General features: G+C 39.6%; 1 protein-coding gene across 10 annotated transcripts in view; it reads right to left on the minus strand.

Moving 5' to 3' along the window:
- The window catches only part of GRIA3 (glutamate ionotropic receptor AMPA type subunit 3), a 416,095-nt gene that overhangs the window by 100,129 nt on the left and 291,237 nt on the right, over positions 1–24,729 (minus strand). For all 10 annotated transcript variants that reach the window (XR_001875066.1, XM_017816354.1, XM_017816418.1 and 7 more), the window contains one exon: positions 11,494–11,733. Coding sequence is in view for 9 of the 10 variants with exons in the window: in XM_017816354.1 (XP_017671843.1) it covers positions 11,494–11,733 (240 nt within the window). In the remaining variant the exon portion in view is untranslated. The remainder of the gene's footprint in view (positions 1–11,493; positions 11,734–24,729) is intronic.

Here is a 24,729-nt window from a genome sequence, read left to right on the forward strand (position 1 = left end):
GGGGGCTGGGAATCGAACCCGGGTCGCAGCGGTGAGAGTCCTGCACCCTAACCACTAGACCACTAGAGGCCCCTTAACTATGACTATAAGATCTATACAGCTTAAGAACAGTTCAGAGCCACTGCATTTGAGAATGCTTTGTACACCATGTCACAACAACAGGAAAGGAGTAAAAGGGCTTTTCACTGATGACTGGCCACTTCATTAGGTTAAACTAGAATATCTGGAAGTGGCTTTTACTTTACAAAGGGGAAAGAAGCCTCAGTTAAATTCTCACAAACCATAGGTGCTGATTAAAAAAACGCCACAACTGAAGAGAGCAAGTTGGATGTGTCTTTGGCCTTGGGCAGTAGGGTTCAATGCAGAGTGTAGAGTGGTCTTGCTCTTTTATAACCCCATTCTCAAGTACAGTTGGAAAGATTATCAAAATCTGAGTTATCAAAAATGAATTACTTCTCTCCTGAATATGAACAGGAAGTCGAGAAATAACTCATAACTTCATAAACAGCAGAAGAAATGCTACAAAGATATTACCACTTCATGCAAATAATAGTAGTCCTCTTATGCCTAGTATGTGCACAGCCCTGGTAATTCAGTGCATGTTAGTGTTATTATCAGCACTGACAAAAATATCTCCTCAGCAAACAACACCTCAGAAGCTCCTAAGAAACCTTAACAACCACTGCTTGGGATCTGTTAACCCTTCCAGACTGATGTCAGCACGGCACTGTGGTGCTCACGGCTTCCCAACACGTCCAGCTCCAGCACAGATCCCTGTGCTGGGGCACACAACAGGACTGGGCTGTGTTTCCAGCAGTCACAGCTCGGGCTTATGGAATTCTTCAGTCTCAGAGAGGATGCACTACCCACACTGCTCACTGAGCTACTCCCCTGGCAAAAGCACTGTACTCAGGCTCCATCCCACGCACCTGGAGGGAGCACAGACGCACTTCACAGGCAAATCCAGACTCCAGGGCACCCCTGCGCCGCGGAGCACTGAGGAATCCAGGCCTAAACACTGGAGGAGAAATGCTTCAGCATTAAAGGGGATACTGTGCTGTTCTAGGAGATGACAACTCTGTTCAGTTTAACAAGCTGAAGAGGGGCCCTGACTAAATGCTGCTAAGCTGTGCAAAGCACTGACCGCTGATTTGTTTCCTTGGGCTGCTGACAACCAAGGTAAGTCAGAAATACGTGTAAGTGCAAAGCAACAGTCTGTGAACACGATGAGCTCAGGATAAGGAGGAATAAAACCTCAGGTCACCTTTCCCTCTCAATGATTCTTTGCATCATGAATCAAAGCAAAAGAGGTGGCCAAGAAAAGCTATGCATCTGAAGCTGAAGAAATGAATAATTACTTGTTACTGAGTACAAAATTCATGTCAGGAACTTTTAACTTTTTTTCTTTAGAGATTAATACTTAATCACTTTATGGAGCTATTTTTCATCCCACTGTACTACTGTATCTTATACACCTCCTGAAATGCAGGCTCACAGTGCTGTCCTACTCTGAATTGCAAGAAGAGAATTCAAAAATAAAAAAAAGGCAGCGTGATATTAAACGTCTCATGAGAAACCAGAGAAAAATCTCTTTCTAAAAAGAAAAATCCTTTAAAAACTCCTTAACCTAAATACAATACAAGGTCATTTTACCTGCTAGCTGAGTGGGTTTGCCACAAATGCATTCACATTTATTCTTCTTCTACAAAGCACTTGAGTAATCTTTATACTTACTAACAGAGTTGATATTTTCTAGGAAGAAAAAGGCACATGGTCAAACTAGTTTGGTAAATTCTCTGAAACCTGAAATAAGAAACTACATCTAAAAGGGCCAAGTGTCATAGATGAAGGAAAGTACTGAATCTATAACCAATGGATTTGTTCCTATAAACTCCATGGTAAACACCTTTAAATAACTCCCTTAAATGCAAAGCTTCTAAGTAATCCATTATGAGTTTCTTCAAAGGCTCAAGTATTTTTCTACATGAAAAGGGAAGTTCATGGTAAAATTTAAGGGAATTCTTGTGCAGGAGTATGAAAAACTGCTTTTCATTAGTAACCATGGCCACTAAATTCCACTATGACATTCTGCAGATCTTAAGTCAAAGCTCACTGTGCTTTCAATGCAACAAAGGTATTTCCACATACATAAGCAGATGAAGACCAGGTTGGTAACCTGCTGATCAGTGCATCAAATCTTCCATCTCAAAAATGGGACTGGAATCCCTTGCATATCAACATCCATTCACTGTTGTTTGAGACCATCAAATGAAAATCACTTCAGGAGCACAAAGCCTTTAACAAAACTAAATTTTTACACACCATTCACCCAGCATGATATAGTTCTGTATCAAAAGAAATTCAAACTGCATATGAAGTGTCTCTTTTAGTAGTGAGAAAAGAACATGTCGTTGCTCAGCTGAGAACTGTTTTGGAGTATCTGGGGTCGCTCTATGAAAGGAGAAGCTTTGATTTACTAACTTGTTGAGATACTCCATTTTACTCATATATTCCTCAAACGTTGGAGAAATCTCTTTTGTGTTTGGTGTTCTTTTATCACTTGCAACTATTACAGTCATTCCATTAAGCCACAACAGCCTGTGCTCATTCCACAGAAGTTCTTCACTCAGTGAATGGTTCATTTGCCTGGGCTGAAAACCACCCTCTCACTATCACATCAAGCTCACAGAAGTGTGCGGTCTCTCATAGTGTATGTTGGTTATCTGTTCCCTCACTGTGAATAAGAAACAGCCACTGTTGCATAAATTCCATGTGCCAGCAATAATAGCTGTCACTCGGGTTAAGAAACAACAATTTCTAGGTGAAGAAAGATGCGCAGGAAGAGTAGACACACAGTCAAGATCCAGTGAAGGGTGATAACATTTGCAAACTTGTAAGAATACTGACATGCTAAGCAACTGCCACCTTAATTGCATTAAGGCATAGGGTGTCAAAATGTCTTTCCTTCGGAAAACTCATGATAACCAGAACGTGCTCCTCCATTGAAACAAGTACTAAAGTTCACACACTAATTCAATGTTAAACATCACACCTCAGAAATTGCTTCCTCTTGATTCTGTGTTCAATAGTGCTGCTGTCTTCAGTCACACTCAGAGTACGAGCCCCCTTATGCAGACTTTAAGTCATTGAGATAGTTTACTTCCAGGAACAGAATCAGCCCAGTTCCCCAGCTGAAGCCAGTCTGCCTTGCTTGGAGCATCGGAGCCAAAGACTTCAAGTTTTTAAAGCTGTTCTGCATATACAGATGGAACATAAACTCAAGCAAAGTAACTTTCAGTAACTCCTAGATCTGTTGGGTGAGATGGGTTAAACAAATAGGGTTGATAAAGATTTACCTGCAGTCTTTTGCACACGGGGATTCTTTTCCACAGTCTTCCTTTCTAGTCTAAAAAGTCCCATCTCCTTGACAGGATCAAAAAATTCCACCTTGTTGCCTCTGATTCCAAGCAAATCCTTTCTATCACCTCTAAAGCTTAGCTTTGTGTCAAGTCCTTTCCTTTGCCTCAGAGCAAAAGGGCCAACAATGCCTCTCATGTATCTTTTCAGCCCTTCCCCTCTCTACCTGCACTTGGAAACTGTCTTGAACTTCAGCTTCGTTTCAAGAAATCTGGAGAAGTGATACTGACCATTTAAGCCTTGCTGATGGCCACATAAAATCAAATGACACCTAAAGCTTCTGCCACTTAAATGAGTTGTGCAAACAATGAAAAAAATTAAATGTTACGGCTCTACCGAAAGTTGATCAAACATGCATATTTATGAAAAGCTAAATATTTAAATGCATGCATTTACATGATTTAGGTTATGAATACAATCATTCCCAGGCTCATCTCTAAGGCTCTGGTGAATGGAAATGCTGCTGGTTCTCCTGTTTACTACATAAGATATTCAGGGCCACAGCTCACGATCCTGAGTTTCAGTTGCTTTCATTAGGACTACGAGGGTGCACATGAACAGAACTTCCAGAAATTCAGACTTCCAGAAATTATTTATGCAGGACCTGCCCGTTCATACTCTGTATACTGAACCTTCTGACTCAGGTTTATGACCTGATTTCACATAAAGTCAAGTTAGATACTGACACTTTCTCAGCCACAACCAGATTCACAGCCAGTGTGAGTGAGGCTACCATAATATCCTTTTCTTCATGCATGGGCTGACACACTTCCTTATTCTCAGAGGTCCCATGAAACAAGACACAAATGTGTTGCACATGTGTAGTTACTCCTCTTGTTGGAAAGCACTGCTGGCAGTAGTGTGTGTTCCAACAGCTTCAAAGGATGCTCAGGCATTTGGCCTGGGCATCTCAACACCAAACTGAACCCACTGTGTGCTTGTCAAGAGGCACAAAGCCCCAGTACAGCATACCCCATGAACTCTGTGCTGTTGGTTTTCAGCTGCATGTTGGTCTTGCCAGCATGCAAGTCTCGCCATCTCATGCTGGATGACTTTCAAAGCTGACTCACACTTCTTGTCCATAAGCTAGAAAAACGGTTTAAGCGATTACCAGGGGTAAGCTAAACAAATAGCAGCTAATGGGAAAGATCAGGAGAAAAACGCTTAAGGCTCTCAGTCCACCTAAAAACCGGCCAACATCCATTCTCCCACACAGGGTCTCAATGTTTGTTTGGGCAAGGATCAGTGAAGGGGCTTTCTTCTGTGTCTGTGTACCACAGAGACCAAGATAAAAGGAGTCTGTATGAGACTTCAGAGATTTCAGAGGAAATAAATGGAAAGTGATTATCAAAAGCTAGATTTAACTGTTCAGGCTCAGATTATTCCCAAACACATTTAGGCAGTAAAATTAAACAGTAAAGCAATCCTGGAATTTTTCAGTTAAGATCCTGGCGTATTTCCTGTGCAGAGCCTTGGTTCATACATTATACTGCTGAAAGCAACAAAACAATGCACCCTTAATAAGAATGTCAAGGTTTGCCTCTCTGTCAGGGTAAATTACTTATATTTCATACAAATATTGCTAAGCAGTATCTACAACTTTCAATTCTATATAAATACAAACTCTAGGCATTATAATATGGTAAAATCACTCATTCCCAAAAGCCTGATTGTGAAAGAAACAGATCATTTTCTTATTCCATGTAAGTGCATGAAATATGATTGTTCTTCAAATCTAAATAATGGATTTTCTATTGTAAGCATCCTTACACTGTGTGTGTTCTCTATTGTACCAGAGCATGAAAACCTGAACCTACACCATACATCCTTTCAAGAAAAGCCACGCAAAAGAAGCCACATTCTGTGGCCATGCTACAAGTTCTCTTTTGACCTAGAAGAAAATTTCTGGATGGCAGTTCCTGGGGCACATAATTCTTCAAATGTACAGATCTGTGACATGGAGGCTGAGCCTCAGCTCAGGAGGTTTTGCCAAGATTTTATTCCCTGCTGTGCATTTCCCACTATATAAAGAAGTGGGAAAGGAGAATGAGACAGCTCATCTACATAGCTACCTAAATGCTAACAATTGATACTGTCTGCATGTCATCCCCATGAACCTGGGCTGCTGTCCAAAACACTCCTGTACAGAGCCAAAAAAACTCAGAAGAATCAAGGTTTGCAGTAACTCTTCCCTGTTTTGTCACCTCTGGTGTTTTATAGGCTTCCAAACAAGCTTTGTATGTTCCATTATTCTTCACCACAGACTGATTTTTACAGAAGAAAATGTCAACATTTTAAATCCTTTCATACTTCTGAAAGCATAAGCAAAATACATTGCATCAACCTTTCAGGTGCAACTGAGAATTAAACAGGCATATAAACATACTAGCAAACAAGAATTGTAATTTTAAAATGGACCAAGCCCATGTTTAATTCTGAGAAAAGCATAAGCCAGCATTAAATCCTTTTTTCTGTATGCAAGCGATTCAAAGCAGTTCCTCAGTTAGTGGAATAACCCCCCTGCTCTGAAAAATAAACATGTTAATGAACAGCTCAGCTATTGACTCTTTTGACATTTGACTGATCAGCAGGTGCTGAATTCAGGGTTTATTACTGCTGGTGTAGCTGCTTCCACTGGTTTCGTTTTCCCCCTTCACTGAAGAATGATCTTTATAAATAAAATAAAACTTCCTGACATGCAGAAATACAATACAGAGTTTAAAAATCAGCTGTGTGGAAGGAGGAGTTCTTCTGCACCTCTCTGCTGATGGAAGGTGCTTATAAACAGGATTCAGTCATTCTGTGTTGCGTTACATTTTCCATTGCTGTTTTCAGGAGAGACAGTCCACCAGAACACAACATTCTAAAATCCCTAGGAATCCATCAAGTACTAAAGCAGTCTTTTTAGATTCCATAAAAATTAATCTTACCCCAGATGTTTTGCAGAAAAAAATGTTATGTTCTATATATGAGTAATTTTCAGTGCAACTCTTATTTCACAAAAAAAAAAAATCCATCAATTTAATTTTGTGGAAGCTATAATGAGCCTGGTTCTACATACTGCTTCTTTTATCAGCTCCAATCTCTCATTCTCCAGGGAAAGCAGTACAGAAGTGTCTTGTCCTTTGATAGCAATAGATAACTAACCTCATTTTGTAAAAGCAGAACTAAACAGAGTTATTCTTTGTCTTCAGCAGGAGCAGTGAATCAGATCTCATTGCCTTGTACTGAACCCCTTTTAAGGCAATTTGATGCCTTACACATGATCATTGAGAAGCTTCTATTTGTACCTTTCCCCCCCCTGCTCTTTACCTGGCATTTCTTTATGCAACAGGGGACCAGAAGGTTTTGTGTCTAAAAGAAACAGGACTGGTTGTATTTCCTGAGGCTGTATTTTCAGGCCTTCTGCATCCGTACCCATCCATTACGTTCAGGTCAAATTTTTGTCTTTCTGTAGCAGCAAGGATTAAAGATGTAATTGCTTTTAAAGTAGACATTTTCACCTCTCCTTAGCCACATAACCCAGGGCTTTAGATTAACACTTCTCTGCCTCAGCCTTCACCTAGCCAGTGTTAAACAATTAAAAAAATATATTAGCCAACCACAACATTATTTATCAAAACTCCTTTTCCTTGATTGTAGGCCACACTAGATATGTACTGACAGGCTAAATCAAAACCAAACGACAGAAATACTTCAGATTTACCGAGGTATTTGATACAGTGCCATAAAGACTGTGATCTCTCTGCACCTCTGCCTAGACTGACCTGCTACTGAGTTGGTAGGCATTAGACAAACCAAGACAGCACTTTCATGTCCTGTGAGGACTCCTATGATCCAAAGGAAGAACACGAAGACAAATCACAGAAATCACCTGGTGTGATTTTGTTTAAATGATCTACATGACAGATATCAGTGTCTTTCTGCACAGTAGGTATGACATATCAAAGTGACTTAGGACAAAATGCCTGTGTTATACTGACAGATGGAAAGTGAACAATCTGTACAAAATTATGTTTCTCTGGCAAAAATAAACTGAAATGGAGCACCATGAAAATTTAAATAAACAAAAGCTTCAGTATTATAATTCCCCATACCATTTTTATAATTAAATGAGAAGTACTTCACACTTTCATGCAACAATCAGATGACTGTGAAAAACCACAAGTTCACCTCTCCAGACATTCACACCTGTGTTACTCCAGACTATTGACTTCAGTGGAACAATACCTGATTTAAAATAAAGCAAGAAGAGAAACAGACCTGAAGAGTGCAAGTAAACCTGAGGTTTTTGATGAAACATAATTCTCAGCATGAGATGCAAAAGGTGACTTTCCTGACAAGTGCTACCCAAATTCTTAATAGCTTTCTGTATGTAGCCTCACCTCATCTCATCCTGACATAATCTTAATTAGTCTTAGTTCTACTGCAGAGAAGCCTACTGAGGCAGTTAGCACCATATAATTAATCAGATACTTTGCACACATCACAGCAACCAACAGTGTCAACTTACTGATGTGAGTTAATACAAACAGAAATCAACCCTGCCTTTCCCTTTCACATGAACTAAACACATGAGGCATGGAATGAACACATGACTATTTCTTCTACACACTGCTTAAGTCCCTTCTTCCCTTAGCAGCCATTTCCTAATGCATCATTACTCTGCAAAGTACTTCTTCTGGTACTAGGAAAGAACATGGAATTTGGTATTTCTCTTAAATTTCTGTTTCTCCATAGAAGAATAAGTCCAGCAACTGAAATAAGCAATGATATGACATAATTCTTGCTGGTGAAAATCACGAATCTCACACTTTATTTTTTTTCTGTGTGCTTTAGAAGGTTTTAAGAAACTGAATTTTACACCTGCACATAAATACATATTTGAGAGCACAATCTGCAACATTCAGTCATCTCATAGCAACGGAAAATAAAATATTATTTTATACTTAAGAATATAAATATATATACAACGTACACACTAAATCACTGAATTAAAAGCTTCACCACCTATCTATGTAATTGTACATCTTAACTTTATTCTATTGTTTGAGATTTATCTTTTGTCTTCGTTGCAGGAGCCAAACATGACAGTATTGTACCCAATGTCACCAAGGGGGAAACCATATGATTATATGATTTGATGGCAAAGAACAAAAAGACCACTGTTTAAAGGAAGCAATTTTATAAAGCTCCATTCTCCTAAGCTTAAACCGAAAGAGTTCATTATAACCACAGGGTTTATTCAGTTTTGTATGGCCTCTGTAATATGCTACAGTGTTTATTAATAGAAAATGCAATGTTTAATACATGGCAGTGTTTTGCTTCAGCAGAACACTGTAAAACTACTTGCAAGAACAATTTAGTGCATAACTAAATTCAACATAAGAAAGAATAGTGTAATATTTAGTGATTTCTCAGATTCTCAGCAGATTATAATCTTCTTAGAAAGGCAGTATTTAAATGATAGTTTATTTCAGTAAACTGTTTAACACCTTCTCCTGACAGTGTTTGTGTCCCAAAGCAGTTAAGTATCCAAGACAGGAATTATTAAAAATTATTACAGCTCTAGTGTTTGCATTTCCAGTGGTATCTCAGCAAAGGAACACGTACAGTCTGTTCACTGCCTGACACAAGGAGTCCTTCACCATTATTACTGTCCAAACTCTTGGGATGTTTTTTTGGTATTTGAAGGTCTATCACAAGAAATTAGGGAGCTTACTGGAATTGCCACATATTTCAGATGGTCTCATCCATGATTACCACTCCTCAAACAAAGAACTCTAATGTCCATTTCTCAGTACCTAATTGCCCTGCCTCTCCCTCTTATAGAAAACTTCTTAATTTGTTATAACACTGGAAGAATTATAACTGATAGGAGTGCTACCAAGTTTGTATTAACCAAATTAAAGCACTAGTAGGTAAAGACAATAAACTGTTCATTTTTGTTCCTCTTTTAGCAGATGGCAAGTATGTCACCAAACAGCAGCAAGGAGGATATATGTATAGGGAGGACAGATAACATGGTAACTTTATCCCAAACAACTCAAAACCCATCACCAAGCTACCTATATGTACTGATGCCTCTTCTGTCCTAAAGACACAACTGTCCTTTATCTTCTAGCCCTCAGCTTCATTTTATAATCCTACATTCACCTTCACTGTCATCTAATTCAGATTTGTCACTGACACTTAGATCAGAATGTCAGGGCCTACGTGCATGTGAACCACTGTAGTTTCACAACATGATCTGGATTAGTAATTGTAATATTATGAGTAGGATGTGAATAGGAAGACAACACAAGAGGCAGATGGCAACAGAGGTAAAGTCAGATTCCTGGGGCTAATTCCACCAGCAAGAGCTGTGTTTTAACCTGTGATTAAAATCTTAGCACGAACAAGGCAAAATAATGCCTAGACACAACCTAAACTGTTCCAAAAGGGTTAGTCATCACGATAAGCTCACGATTAGACTCTATCTGAAGATTATACAAAATGAATTGCCAAAAACTGCAAGTTTGAGGTTGCAAGTCCCCCCCCGCCCATGACTCCCGTTACTATCTCAGTTAGTCTGATAGTCATGTCACCTAGACAAATTCTACTGAAACTCTTACTGTTTTGGATTATTTTTCCAGTCTGAAGAGCCAAATTTCTTATTAGGCATGATCTTGGACAACTGTTGAAACTCTTTCTAAAGCAAACTTTATTAGCCTTAATCATGATAAGTTTCATCAGTCCTGGAATAAATGACATTTTACTTTATTACATGCTGTAAGTTTATCACATTTGGCCACATCAAGCCTTTTTTACTCAGACAAATGGCTTACTCACAGGAGCTTTCATTTAAAAGTGGACTAAATTAGAAATATGGATGTATGGGTGTTCTACAAGATTTAAGAAGTAATGGCATTTTTAGCTTCTCCATATTTCATACTTGATCTCGTAGCTAGTGTTTTTCAGCTCTAGAAACATTTAACGCCTCAAAATCACTCAGAAAATTCTGAACTCTTGACATTCACCTAAAATCAGACTGAAAATTACTTTCTTTCAACATATGATATGCTCTTAGTTGGGCGATGCTACTAATCTTCAGTGTGAAAAGCACAGCCACTGAAGACTTGATGCTTAGCAATATGCAGTAGCCTAAGGGATTGGAATTTTGTCATGGGAGCCAGGAACAGAATCTAAGCTTCTTTGTCTCTATCCAGATCCCTTTGCTCTGAAGAAGGTCTTGGAATTGCAAATCATAAAACTGGCGAGAAGAGCATTGGCACATCTATTTGATACAAAAAATGCTGCCCAGGTGAAATCTGTAACAGAGCAAATTCTGTATGCTCAGAGCAGGTGGCAACAGCTGCTCCACAGAAATATGCAAGATTCCTCACAGAAAATGGTTTCTGATGTCTAGATCTCTTTTTGACAGTATTTGCTACATTTTGTGCTTTTAGTATTTAATAATTGGTTTAAGTCTGGAAACATTGGTTTTAGTATGTTTCCACTCAGTAAAACATAACTCTGGTCATTCTTGTCATGTATGTAAATTTGTCTCTGGATATCCATGTGACATATCTGGAGCATCTTTTCTCCAGCCGAGCCCTAAAGCATCTTATGCTCTCTATTCTTAGACTTTATTGATGCCTAGGCATCTCCAGAGAGTATCTGAGCATGGATTGTCTTTGTCCAGTGACAGCAGAAATGTGCATTTATGTAAAGTGGTGCAGGATTTGTAATGTCACACAGGGTGGAAGGTTTTGCCTAACAGCCAACTTCATAGTGTTGACTTTATTTATTTTGCAAGGACTCAAAAACCCTGGCAAGTGCTGAGTCTGTGGTTCCATGGAAACCAGGTATGCCAATTGAATGCTTACATTGTTAACAATATCCTCCAGAAAATCTCTTAAAAAATGATCATTAATATTAGGATGCCTTCTTTTCATTTATCCATTCACTTTAGTTTCTTCTTTCTAGGACCACATGCTACCTACATCAGAAGAAAACTGTGCTGCACATACTGGTTCTGGTAATACTTAAAGCAAGCTATGAAATATAAAAATCAGTTAAAATGATGGTGCTTACCCCGTTCTGTGTCATAGAGGTACACAAACTTTTCCCACTTATAATAAGTCAAGAGACTCAAGATGGCTCCTTTCAATGCTGGCCTCATCTGGATGACAAACTGCACATCTGCATCCGTTGGGAAGCTGGGTGTGATGAAGGATGTGTGAAGGGCTCCACAAAATGACGTCAGTGTGTTCATTGACATCTGGTCATAGAATCCAAAGATGGCATAAACTCCTCTGGAAAACTGTGAACAGACTAAGAAAGACAGACGAGGGTGTGAAAATCTGAAAAACACTGAATGCAATCAAACTTTCAAAGTATATTTGAGGTAAGCCTTCTAACCATTCCTGATATTCTGTATGATGCAGCAGATGGAATGAATTAACGAGATAATATATAATAATTTCAGTGTAGCAGTAAATTGTACTGACTTTATAACAATTAAACTGGCCTGAACACATTTTTGATTGTGACTTCTGCTATATTGTAATATTCCATCTCTCCATATTCTCTAAAAACAAACATGGGATTACATTGCCTATCTCTAAAATACCTTCCCTTGACAGCACCTGGAGATCTCTGTTAGCAGCTATGTAACAAATGTCAGGTCTGCCTAAAAGTCAAAACATTAAGGTGTAGTTTTCCAGATTGAGATTTCCTTGATTCAGATCAAAGACATCTGGATGTTTTATTCCCTTACAGTCCATAACTCTGAAATTTCTGTGTGGTCTTTTTCAATGAGAAATTATGGTGACTTCTTACTCGAGTGTTAAAACCTTTCAGAAGAATATGGAAAGTCTCTGGCTTATTACATGACCTCACAAATAAGCAACACATCTTGTTTCTTTATGGGAGGCTGTTAGTAATTAACCATTCTGCTGTCCTGAGGAACCCACCTTGTACCAGAAAATAATCCAAGTGCAGACAAAAGCATCTTTTTTCACACACTTCATTATTTCCCATCCTTTACAGAGATTGAACAATGACCATTTTGGACAAAAATGAAAGTATTTCAATTTATAAACATGGCCGACTTCACTGGAGTTGCAGGAAAAAAGATTTTCTTTGTTGTTCAGCTCTGTAGGAAAAGTGCAAACTTCTTGCGACCCTGGGTTCTTTCCACGAAGGGATTCTGCATCAGACATAGTGAGGGAGCCCGATCTGTGAGGGGCTGGGACTCTCACTCATAGCAAAGATGTACAACTGCAGTACACTGTGGCACAGCAGCACTTCCAATCAAACCATTTCTGGACCGAGAAGAGCAAGTCCTATTTGTAATGAAAATAAGTCTCCCAGAAAAATGTTCACTCAATTGTAACAATTTTGCTTGTCAAGAACTGGATTTAACAACAATTTCCAACTAACCCCATTAAACATTTTTGCCAAAATGCTGCATATTTAACTTTGCAAAAAGCAAGGGCAAGTAATTACCAGTAAGGAAGACCTGACTTCTACACACACAAATACAGCAGCGTTACTTCTGAGAGTACCATCATGAAACACTTCCCACCACAAAGGCTACCACTTAGAATCACTAAAGACTGCTAAAGTAATCTCAAACAGGATTCTCCACAATATCAGCTCATTGACACAGCATCATGGATAACACCTCACATCGGCAGTCAGGTGTGAAAATTTGATTTTCTTCCTGGAGGTCCAGATGTAAAAATAAAAATGCTATTAAGGAATTGCTTTAAGTGTTTAAGACACTGTAAGAGGACATGACCAGCTCTGGATACCAGTAGCAAACTACAGCTGGTGCAGACATAAAAGAGACGTGCATGAGACACAGAAAGGAAATCAGAAGTGGTGATTTCTGAAATAAAAGTTTGCAGAAGTTCTTCACCACAGTAAAAAAAAGATATAAAAGAAGCTATAATACAGTAAGAATTTATTCCCAGAGGGATGACTGAGGAATTAAATACACTGTTTAAAAAGGCATTTTGTTAAACTATATACCAGCAGGATATAAAGTTGAAAAGCTTCCATAAAAAATATCTGCTGAAGTAACAAATAAAAAGCATTAACTCACAGGTGGAAAAAGGAAAAAATAAAGATTACATTAGAAAGTCTGGCAGTCTCCAAATCATTTCAATGGTCTGTAAACCCTCTAATTCCACGTGAATAATCAATAGAGTGGGACTAGTGGAGCTCAGTGTCCTCACATACACTGAGCCTGTACCTCACAGATCAGGCTTCTTTTACATATTTATTAATGGCCTAGTTTACTAGTTTTTATGTAGATTCTGTACTGCAGAAAAAAGCAAGTATTCCAGGAAACATCCCTTCTTGCAATGCAAACAAAACATATTCTCAAAGGTCTCCTGACCCTAAAAACCCAGAGTATTTCAAACAATCCCGGGTTCACCCATTATTTCTTATCAGGTATGAGGCATAACTCAGGAATACTTTTGAACTGTGACTCAACTGAAATCGCTCAGCTTTGTAGGGACACTGCATCTGAAAAAAGTCACAAGGGAGCCCAAAAAGCCCAGCATGTTATCCAAGCTTAGGATTTTAATGGAGAATACAGATCAGCTCTTATTAGGACTGCTAGTTCCTACATCCCATACAGTCAGTAGAGAAGAGGTGCAGCACTAAAGGGAACTGCCAGTGGCTGGCTCCAGTGGGGACAGTTCCTGTCCCCTGTTCCTCTGCCCTGTGCTGGGAACCAGCTGGAAAGTGGTCAGCTTTGTGCTGTTCCTTGTTCTTAGACGAGCACCAAGGCACTGCGGCCTTGAGTTTGAAAATGGTTCAAGGTCTTTGTCCTTCGGACATAATTCTGTCTTTCATGGCTATTTTAAAACACTGAATTAAAATGCATTTTCATAGCAGATTGTGCTCACTTATGCAAAGAGCTCACTCTTAGTTTGTGAGTAATCTGAGGAAAAAACTAAACAGAGTCTGTGGACAACCTGACCATAAGCAGGACCTTCTCCATGTAACACCTCATAGCCACCATGGAGCTGCTGCTTGCATGGAGGCAAGAGCTGCTGATTCGGCCTTTCAGGTATTTGCAACTGTTTTTCCTGAAAATTCTGGATGATCACCAACAATATCTTCTAACAAATGCAAGGCCCTGTCCAGTTGTATTTCCCCTGATTCAGGTTTGTATTCACTGCAGATTTTAAAGATTTAACCCTTTAACAGACTCTCTGTCTTCTGTTAGTAGCTTATTCTTCGTGACTATCCTGCATGCACCGTAGCGTGACAATTTTACTTTACTGACCTGTTTAAAGGGCAAATAAACTTTCGTTTTTATAAGGAAAAGCTAAAAGGCCAATTATTGTGGTCCTCTGTGTTTATTTGCATTTTTGAACTCACAGTCTTATCTTTTGTATAGTTTGTGACCTAATCTCCTATATTATCAAAAGAACTAATTGAATATCCATGAACTCGCAGCCACATTGCTATTTTTTTTCCAAAAAACAAACATGTAATTACAGTAATTTTAATTACATTATTATTCTAACATCACTGGGCCAGAGGGAAAATTTTAAAAATGGTAACTAAACCTCAGCTTTAAGCTCTTTCTACAAAGTACTTTCTATTGACAATCACAACTATCCTCATGTCTGAGTAAGAATTTTGGTATTTTTCCTTAATTAATCACAGCTGATTTATGTTTATTTTTCCCTATTTGAAAAATGCAGATGGTAAAACACATACTTTGGCTGCTAAAGAAATGATTTGGACACATCCTGATGCAAACTCATTCCTCAAAAAAAAAAACCAATTTTTTTTGCTGAGCTATGCCTGTATGAAACTGCTCTTAATTAATTATGGTGATGTACATCTCTTTCCAAAGCAAGCACATATGCAAGTTGCTTTATAACTTGATCTGAATAAGTTTCAACCTCCACAAACAAGGGAGAGAGGCCCTGAGCAGCAGTTCTCCAACAGGAGATCATGATAAGCCATTATTTTGGCATTAGGTGTAAGGTGAGTATTTATTAATGCTGACTTAACACTGGGCTTGTTCTCACAGAACATGAGCTGCCACATGCCATCGTGTTCAGGAGAGGAAGGGATGATATGATAGAAGCCTGTGAATTCTCAAGCATGTCAAGAGAAGATAAGAAACTTTCAGGTCATGACAGACTGGTGTTTTCTGCCAAGGAAGGAAAACGCTCAGAGCCAGAATGATCACAGTGGTAAGCAGAATTTACTTTCAAATAAAAAACCAAACCAAACCCAAGCAAACAATATCCCACTTAAGCCACATAAATAAATCTCGGTTTCTGTACTGAAAGCAGCTGAGCCATCCTAAGTGTCAGTGTAACCCAATGAACCCAGACTTCTGTTTTACTTGCAGTTCCATCCTCCCTCCAGACAAGTCAGGCCCACCACTGAAACATGCTAAGATTAACAGGTAAGATTCTTTTCACTCAGACCCCCGGAAGGCCATGGGCCAGAACCTCAAAAGATGCCCCATTTCACACAAGTTCTTAGATGTTTTGTGCCTTTTAAAAATTTATTTTTGCTATCTAATGGTGTTTAGTTTTTCTATCTTCTAGTGACTGTGAGTATTCCTGACACTGCAAGGTTGTACAGGCTCTGACATCTCTACTGTCGATTGCCTGGAAGCTAAAGTCAAAACTTCTCTGACACCTTTTTTTTTTTTTTTACTTCCAGTCTTACTACAAACAACTGAAGCGTTACTAGGAACATTTACAAGCAGTTTTGGATTTTGCTTGTTTAGAGAAAAGATGCATAAAGCCAACAAAAGGGATATGTTAATGGTGGATCTTAATACACCATTTCCACTGGATGATATCATTAGTGACTGAACTGTAAAAGTCAGCAGGACCCTCCACTTCCACACGGGATCTAAGAGCTCAGCAGTTTTGGAGTCAGGGGTTGGAGGTTACAATACTATTCCTTCTTCATTACTCTTTTTATGGACCAGTAATTTCCCTTTGTCCATATCAATTTCTTATAAAGTAGATCTGACAAAATCAACCTGTGTCAAAGGGACACTGCTCCAGTGACACACCTACAGCTCTCTGGGAGGAAAGGCACTGCTGGAGCTCCATCACCACAGACATTACTGCGTGCTGCTCATACCAGTTCCTCGGGTTTGTGTTCTGTGTTTCCCTCAGCTGTGAAATAATTTTATTCCCTCCACTTTCTTCTGCCAATTGTCTTGGACTCCACACAATTCTCACTGCCAGCTTCTGCCAACAGACTAATGGGACTACTTTACAATGGAATAACGTGCAACACAGAGCAGTTGCCATTTCCTATCTAAGGCTCCACCCGATGCCTTCATTGCTGTAACAATGCAAGGGTGGTCATGAACATCACTTCTTACAGTCAACCTGCAGTCTTGCACTTAGAGAGGTGGACAATGCCTCTACTGCTTTCTTCCACTTTCACACTGAATGAAAAGGGGCACTCTCCCTACCTTGAGCCCCGAGGAGATCAGCACAGCAGTGCCCCCGAATGCAGAATGAGATACTTTCAGGGGGCTTCAGGCAATCAGACTTGAGAGCTTCCTTTAAACACAAACTCATCATATTAAAAATTTAAAAGCAGGTGAACCGCATTTACCTATAGCCAATAAAACCATCTTTTACATTTTAATTAAGACACTGAGTTCTGATGTGAAGAAAATATTTCACTGTATTGTTTAAAATTTAGGTCAGAAAAGACGGATTTCTGAAAAAAGCTATTTCTGCAATAGTTAACAGTGAATATTCTTGGGGGCAGAAGGGAACCAAGGAAGTTACAACTTGGAACTGGATACAAATCTTCCTGAGGCATTGGCTGTAACATCACATCTCTTCCTACCTAGAAATGGATATGCACTCACAAACACAAAGAAATACACTCAAAACAAAAAAGTCCCAACCCAAAACCTCACAGTGGAACACAAAACAAAATCATGATTTACCCTTGTTACTTCATTTATGGCATCAGTTTTCTAAGTGATATAACTGCAGTGCTTTATCTAGTTCTTTTTAGAAAGAACTAAGCTTGCTTGCTTCATTCTATCTAATGCCTTCTTCAAACATACACAGTTCCTTCAGTTTGCATTTCTTTTTAGGAGAGCAAATAAAATAAAACCAGCACATTCAGGCACCAGGAGGGGGATATTATTAAATTGCAAATGAAAGGCATGAGGATTAATCCATTCATATTTTACAAACCATTTACTGGAAAGCAATTCAAAACACGTGTTCAGATCCAAGCATCCCCAAACACTCCCATGTCAAGATCCTGTTCAAGATTACTTTGGTCACCCTATCAAAACTCCATTACACACTATTAAAGCAGTCTTTATTTCTTATCTGCTCTTTAGGATGACTTTGGAACACCAATCCCAATTACAGTTCCTCCGTGCTGACTGCTGTACAAATACATTACCACAGCCCTGGTTTCCTTCATGTGCCCAATTATTTATGACATACTTGACTCATTAAACTTTACACATTTTGGCTTTTATATATACTACCACGGTCAAATAAAACCCTAACAATGTACATGAATTTGCTGTGTGCTGGATCTTCTTTTCACACTGAAACATTTGTGTGAATTTTATGAGGGTATGAAAAATGCCAGCTTGCAACGATAAAAATAGGCCACTTAGGCTGTAACAGTGTGGTGGGAACACCAGCAGCACCAAGTCTCACCCGTGCCATGATGCCAAGAAGGATCTGCCGAGACCTGCAATGGCTGCTCGTGAGAAAGAAGTGCATCCCTGAAGTCAGATCCTTTTGGACACAAAGGCTGACAAAAGAAAGCTGCAGTTTCAGAAAGCTCTCAGTGAAAGGCAGCTGATGTTCACTCAGGTCTGAGGTATTTGTCCACTAGTGTACCTTTAGTCAGGTAAAGGTGAACCCAAACTGCCAACTTGATACATATGCAAGTGAAAGCTTTGATATTTAAAAAAAATAGCTAATATATTTGAAATGTCAGTAAAACAGACATTCTTAAGCACCATACTGTAAGACAGACAGAAAGATGGGCTGAACACAACCTTGATTGTCCTGGGAAAGCTGTGCTTAACTTTCTGGAAGCTGTTCTAGTCTGAGAGTACTGCAGGTAGCCTGAGTAGCTTGGAACAGGTTATGCTACCTGTGTTGCTATTTTCTACTCACTGTTTAGTTCCCAAGCTACTTCCAAACCTAAAATGCTGTAGAATCTTAGCTACCTCTGCTTTCAGATTACTAGCCACAAAGCTAAAAAAAAAAATAATTAATTTTTTCAACCTTGTTAAAACTTAAGCACAAGATGAGTCTCTTGTCCCTCAAACCTACCAAATTATAATGTATGTTTTTCATTAAAAAAAGAAAAATCACTTGCCATTCAGAATCTCTGTATTTATGACACATTTCTGATGGTAGCAGAAACCCAGGAGTCATTCCACCCAGTTTCCAGGAAAAGTATCAGCCTATCAGAATGTCTAAATTATAAAATTGTTTACCTGGCATCCTTATTATACACCGATTTTTTTCAAAAATACCATGGATTCTGAGTACTATGAGAGCATTCCTTTTGAAAAGTTATGAGTCAGATTATCATGATTCATTTTGAAGTATAATCCATTGGAGTTTGAAAGAAGCAAACCAGAGGTTTGAAGCTTAAAATGAATTAAAGGTGGGAGGAGATATATATGTGCCATACAGATCAACTGATTTTTCTGAAGGATGATTTAAAAAACATGTTAGGTACTTAAGGACTACACTTAAGTACGTGCTGATCAGAATACTGCATTATCTTGCTTGTGTCTTTAGAAGATGGAGTTCAAGCTTTCAGACCAGGCCCCACAAATTATAACCAAGTTGTCTGTTCTTAAACCCATCCTGACAATTCATAGTCTTCTACTGTTAACAGAGCACTTTCCATCCTGATCCCACCAGTCCCACGAGCTGCTCACAAGAAAGCATTCCTTTTAGTTTTAAGGGAAAGACATTAAATATATACCACACAATTTTAAACAAAAAGCTTTTAGAAAGAAGACTTTGTAACACTGTTGCAGGACTCAGATTTGTACTGTTTGTGACCTCTTCTGCTTTCTGCCTATGCTGGTCCTGACACTAAAGCAGAATTTGGAGGAGAAGCAGCAAGAGGCTTCTCTTTGTAGACAGTTAAACTCACTGCTGGAGAAAAATGGAAAGGCATCGGTATCTTCCTTTTATCCCCTGATGAAAAGATGTTTCTGCTCAGTTACTCCAGCATGATCAATGCCTTGCCAACAGCAGCAGTATGTGCAATGCCAACACTCTCCTCCTGTTTGCAGCTCCACCATCCTGGATGCTTAATATTTATGCCATGGGCCTCCCTCAAGTTTAGAGAGTGTCGAGACTTAACAAGTGGATGTAAAGCAGTTCCTTGAGCTTTGCCCTTTGAGAAAAGACTTAGCCTGTCCTATACACATAACCACATACTCCTTTCTCCAGGAAGCATGGAAGATGAGCTAACACCTGTGTGAGGGAGCCAGAGGAGCTGGCAAAGCTTTTCCCGTGAGAGTCTAAATATATTCACAGCAAACAAAGATCATTTGCGTCCTTCACATCTGATACTCCAATTCCTGTTTCGTGACTAATCTCTGCAGAAACATGGACAGTGTGCATGCAACACAAATATGTAACGCTCATTCGAGTGAAATAACTTGTTTCCATCTGCTGCACCATTTGAAATGCTTTTAATTTTAATCTCGTGTGTTATGCCAGCATGCTGTGATCACTTTGGATGGTAACTGTATCTCTTATTTTCTGAAGCAATTTTTCTAAAAATGTTGGTCAGAGGAAAATATGAAAAACCCTGTTCTTTCAAAAATTACTCAGTTATAGCACACCAGAAAATTTAGCAGCCATTTATTTACAGGCAGCCAATATACTACTAATATGCATATCCAATATACTCTACTAATATGCATATTCTAATAAACACAGTAACATTTGATAGCTTAATATAAAATCATGAATGTTTCTGTAACTTTATTCAAAGTAATGAGAGTCCCAAAACTCATTAAGCACTATGTCTTGGAACAAAAAGACATGTTCAAAAAAATGTTTTTAATATGAACATGACAAGATGTGGTAGACCAGGGAGTACCCAAGTTGCCATTGTTACCACCTTCAGAGATGATTTATCTTACACATCTCGTCAATACTTCAAACAACAGGCTAAGAGAAAGAAAGAGCTTTGTGGTATGAAGTAAAAAATAAATCACACCCATCAGAAAAGGGCAGCATTTTGCAGTTGAGGATGTTAGGCAGAATGTAGGGTTGAATCAAAGCATAGCAGTTGAAGGCAATGCTGTGCCTCAGAGCTGTGGATCAGCAGCAGCTCTCTCCAGCATTCCAGTTCTCTGAAGGGATTTCTTGTATCACTGGAACACCTCAGTATGGAGGAAGTAAAAAGGCAGAGGCGTATTATTAAATGTATGCTTGTTCAGCAGATCCTTCCCTAAGTGATTTCAGAAGTTGACTTCATTCTGGGCCACCGTGGTGAAAGGCAATAAATCAAAACAAGGCTCTGGCAGCGTGATGAAAGATGAGCTGAGTCTGCTGAGGTGGTGCCATTTATAGGCCTGTGGGGATATATTACAGAGGATGAGATAGAAGAGGCAAAACGGCCAACACACCTGAAGCACTGAATGGGGTAAAATTCACCAGGAGGTGAAGGCCACAACTAAGGTTGTCCAAGGAGAAAGGGGGTGCAAATGCCAAAACAGCAGCTGTGCAAGCAGCCTCCAGCTCTGGAGGGTTTCCAGTTGGCTCTATGAATGCAGAGCATGGTGCTGGCTGACAGACAGCCCAGTTTACCCAAAGCAACAGTCCCTAACACTTTGCTGGAAGCTCGGCAATAGTATTCCAGCAAGCACTGCAAGAACATCTCGGACTGGTGGACTGGATTTCACACTTCTGTATCTCTTTCCCCAGTTTACTCAAGGTTCATGGGGTTATGCAGTTCTCACCCAGTCCTTCTGTCCCACTGCTGTCAGCTTAACAGTCTGAGAGGCTTCAGACTAGTTAACACAGAACAGGAAACAGAATGGCTGTTAAAGCTGCCTTCAGCAGCCAGGGAAATTATCTGAAGATGTTCCTTAGGCGCCCAGTAAAGTACCCACCAATGTCACTGGAGATGTTCACATGGAATTCAGCAAGAGCTGGACTAGAACTGAGAGACCTATTGAGTACACTGAACGAGCAAACTACAGAAATGCAAAATCGAAATCCCCACTGCCCTTACAAAAGCATCCCCCATCTATTTTTATTCTCACTATAATTTCTATCTGCCTTACAGTCCAAAGAGTCCTTCTTGCTATCAGCCTCCTGGACCTTCACAATCACATCTGACAGTAATTCACAGACCAGTACCCTCAGTTAAGCCAGTGTCTTATTTGCAGGGAACAACAAGAATATTATTCTTTATAAATTATGCATAATCACTATTTATCAAGCTGGGTTAATTGGCACATAACAAAAGAGCTGTCTGGTGCACAGCTGAATAATGTGGAAGCCAAAATTGATGGAAATGGTACAGCAAAAGCCTGATTGTGAAAGTCACATTGCTACATGTTAATTCTTAACTGATTGCTGCCCTTTCAAAGGAGGAGGGGGCAGCCAAGAGAGACAGACCAAATCTGAAATTATTTGTTAATCTCAGAGGGTTTGGACAGATTGTCACAGCTTTAAATATTGGTTTAAAGTCTGCTCTCAGCCAGCTGCATAGTGAGATGTTAACCTGGTGCAAACACATTTTCTGTGCTCCATGAGACACTGCGACATTTGTGACCAGAGAACAATCTCATTAATCATCAGCAACAGCATGAGACTGTGGTCTGCAGGGGTATGTGTGATGGTGACAGGGAAGTGGGGCTCTTCCCACATCTTCACTTGACAGAGAAGAGCTAAAGGCCTCATACCAAAGCCAGACTAGCAACCCTTTGGTTCTACTCAAGAGGTCCTGGAAGTCCTCATCAGAAACCTGGTGTGCCATGAGACAGCAGCAGTGTGGGGCAGCACTTGACTTTCTCTAGAACTACACACACCTGAAGAACCACAGTTTAGACAACTTTATTCCACATGCACAGAATTGTGTCACTGACACCAGCAATGCTTTGCCAAAGCTGCATGCACAAATATAAGAACATGCTTAGGTGTTTTGATGAACAGACACAGACTGAAGAATGTGATCAAGGCACTGAATCAAAGCTGATGGTTAAATTACTGTGATGCTCACTCTGGAAGGAGGTCCTCCTTCATGATGCATTACAGACTAGCTGGATTAGGGGCACTCAGATGATTTAGTCTGATTTACACCACTACACCTCCACACTTCTCTAGTATCTTCCCTACTAATACTTACTAAAGTCTATCCTAGCAGTAGAACACCTGCAAATCAATGACTTCAAATATCAGCCCTTTCTTCCCTCTCTCTCACACACTTGCTAGGAGAGTTACCAGAACATGAGAACTTTCCCATAATTTTCATTCCTATGAGTTAGAAGCTCTTGTATTCACAAACACCATTAAGGCCAGAGAATCCTGCTGTGATCTTACCATGTTTGTGTTCTCATCAGCATAAATACAAATGGAGAACCACAGATATTTTTAAAAAAATTTCGATTAGGTTATCACCATTACAGCTCCTCTCTATTGGAAACATGGTTAGCAAACATAAGCTTTCCTCTGAAAAGATTCTGACATTTACCAAAGTTACCAAGTTACACACATTGTTCACACCACAGCTCATCATCAGAGGGTTATAGCCCATGCTTTGCATCCATATCCTCCTATCCAAGAGGATCCTAAGACTGAATTCTTGGTGCCCCTTGAGAAGTACAAAGTGACTCATGAAAGAGTTTTATGTGCCAAAGCATCTTCATTGTCCTCTTTGGTTTTGGGGTTTTTCAAAATCTTTACTGCAAACATATTCTGATGTCTCTGGCAGTTTTTTTGACCGAAAAAGTGGAATTTGATAGATAAGACAGTGTGTGCTGCATATCAAATATTCACAAAGGTTAATATCAGTGATGGCACGAATTTCTGTTGTTTCATATGTACAGTTAACCAATGGGCTCACTGTCAACTTCTTAATTTTTTTACATTATAAGTTTCTGGTACATGATTTGATTTGTTTCAAACATGGACCTGTTTTAATGTACTGGGGTTTTTGCATGTAAATAAATACATACTTAAATAAATTGGTTGCTATTGAATAAATCCCTTTTCAACCTACTCTTTAATTATCTGTATCCGGGCCTACTTTCCAAGTGATTCCTTAGCCTCTTGGTTCATAGATGTGCTCCATCTCCACAGATGTATTAGCACCTTACATCCAAATGCCTCTGTAATAGCAGCATTTATTAGAAGTATAAAAAAACCTCTCCTCTCTGGCTTTGCACAAGAATGACTAAATCTGCTAACAACTTGCACCAACAAATTCCAAGCATCCTGCAAAAACACTGTGCAAACTTAGAAGGGAAGAGGAAAATTGAGGCGGGGGGAAGTTCAAAACAACAAATTTGCTGCAACAGTATCCAAGCCTTTTCTGGTTTGGGAACAAAAATTCTAATCCTTATGGCAGAAAATAGGCTTGAATTTCTAAGGAGTAATGCACTGTGGATCCTTCCCTCAGTAAGTCACTTCAGTAAACCTTCCAGAGCTCTTAATCACCCTTTGCCTTACCATAAGGAATCAGTCAATTTAGAGGGTATTGTTCAGCCAAGGAATAAGCAGATGAGTCTCACCAGTGTCTCAAACACAACTATGCAGCACCCAAATTAGTGCAGAGTTGGGGGGAAATGGCCTTAAAACGGCCGTGTGTATCTCCATGACAGCAGTCCTGACATCCAACCGACCAGCACCAAACAGCTCAGCTGCAGCAGTTTGGATGACAGACGGCAATACGTTTCTTTGCCTTAAGGAAATTTCTCACAGGGCTGTACCGTTCCTCAAGCTCTGCAGTGAGCTGCAGGATGAGCTCTTTCCAGCAGACCATCATCACCCTGAAGGCCTGTCCCCATTCCTGCTTGTCCCTTGTTTGCAGCACCACCTGTTCGGGGAGGTCAACCACGGAACAAAACTGCACCAAGGACAGGAAGAGTCTTACTGAGAGATGACAAACCGGAGAGAGTTCCGGATGACATGACATGTAGGCAGGGAAGCTCTTATTCACAGGAGGCACAGACATAACTATGGGAGGAACCATTTCATGAACTCAATGAACTCGATTAATTTTTCATCGGCCTTTCAAAAAAGCTTTTAAAAAAATCAGCTCACTATGCACAACAGA

This window comes from Lepidothrix coronata, unplaced genomic scaffold (genome assembly GCF_001604755.1).
Source record: "Lepidothrix coronata isolate B3197 unplaced genomic scaffold, Lepidothrix_coronata-1.0 Scaffold2, whole genome shotgun sequence".
In the NCBI taxonomy this organism is placed as follows: Eukaryota; Metazoa; Chordata; class Aves; order Passeriformes; family Pipridae; genus Lepidothrix; species Lepidothrix coronata.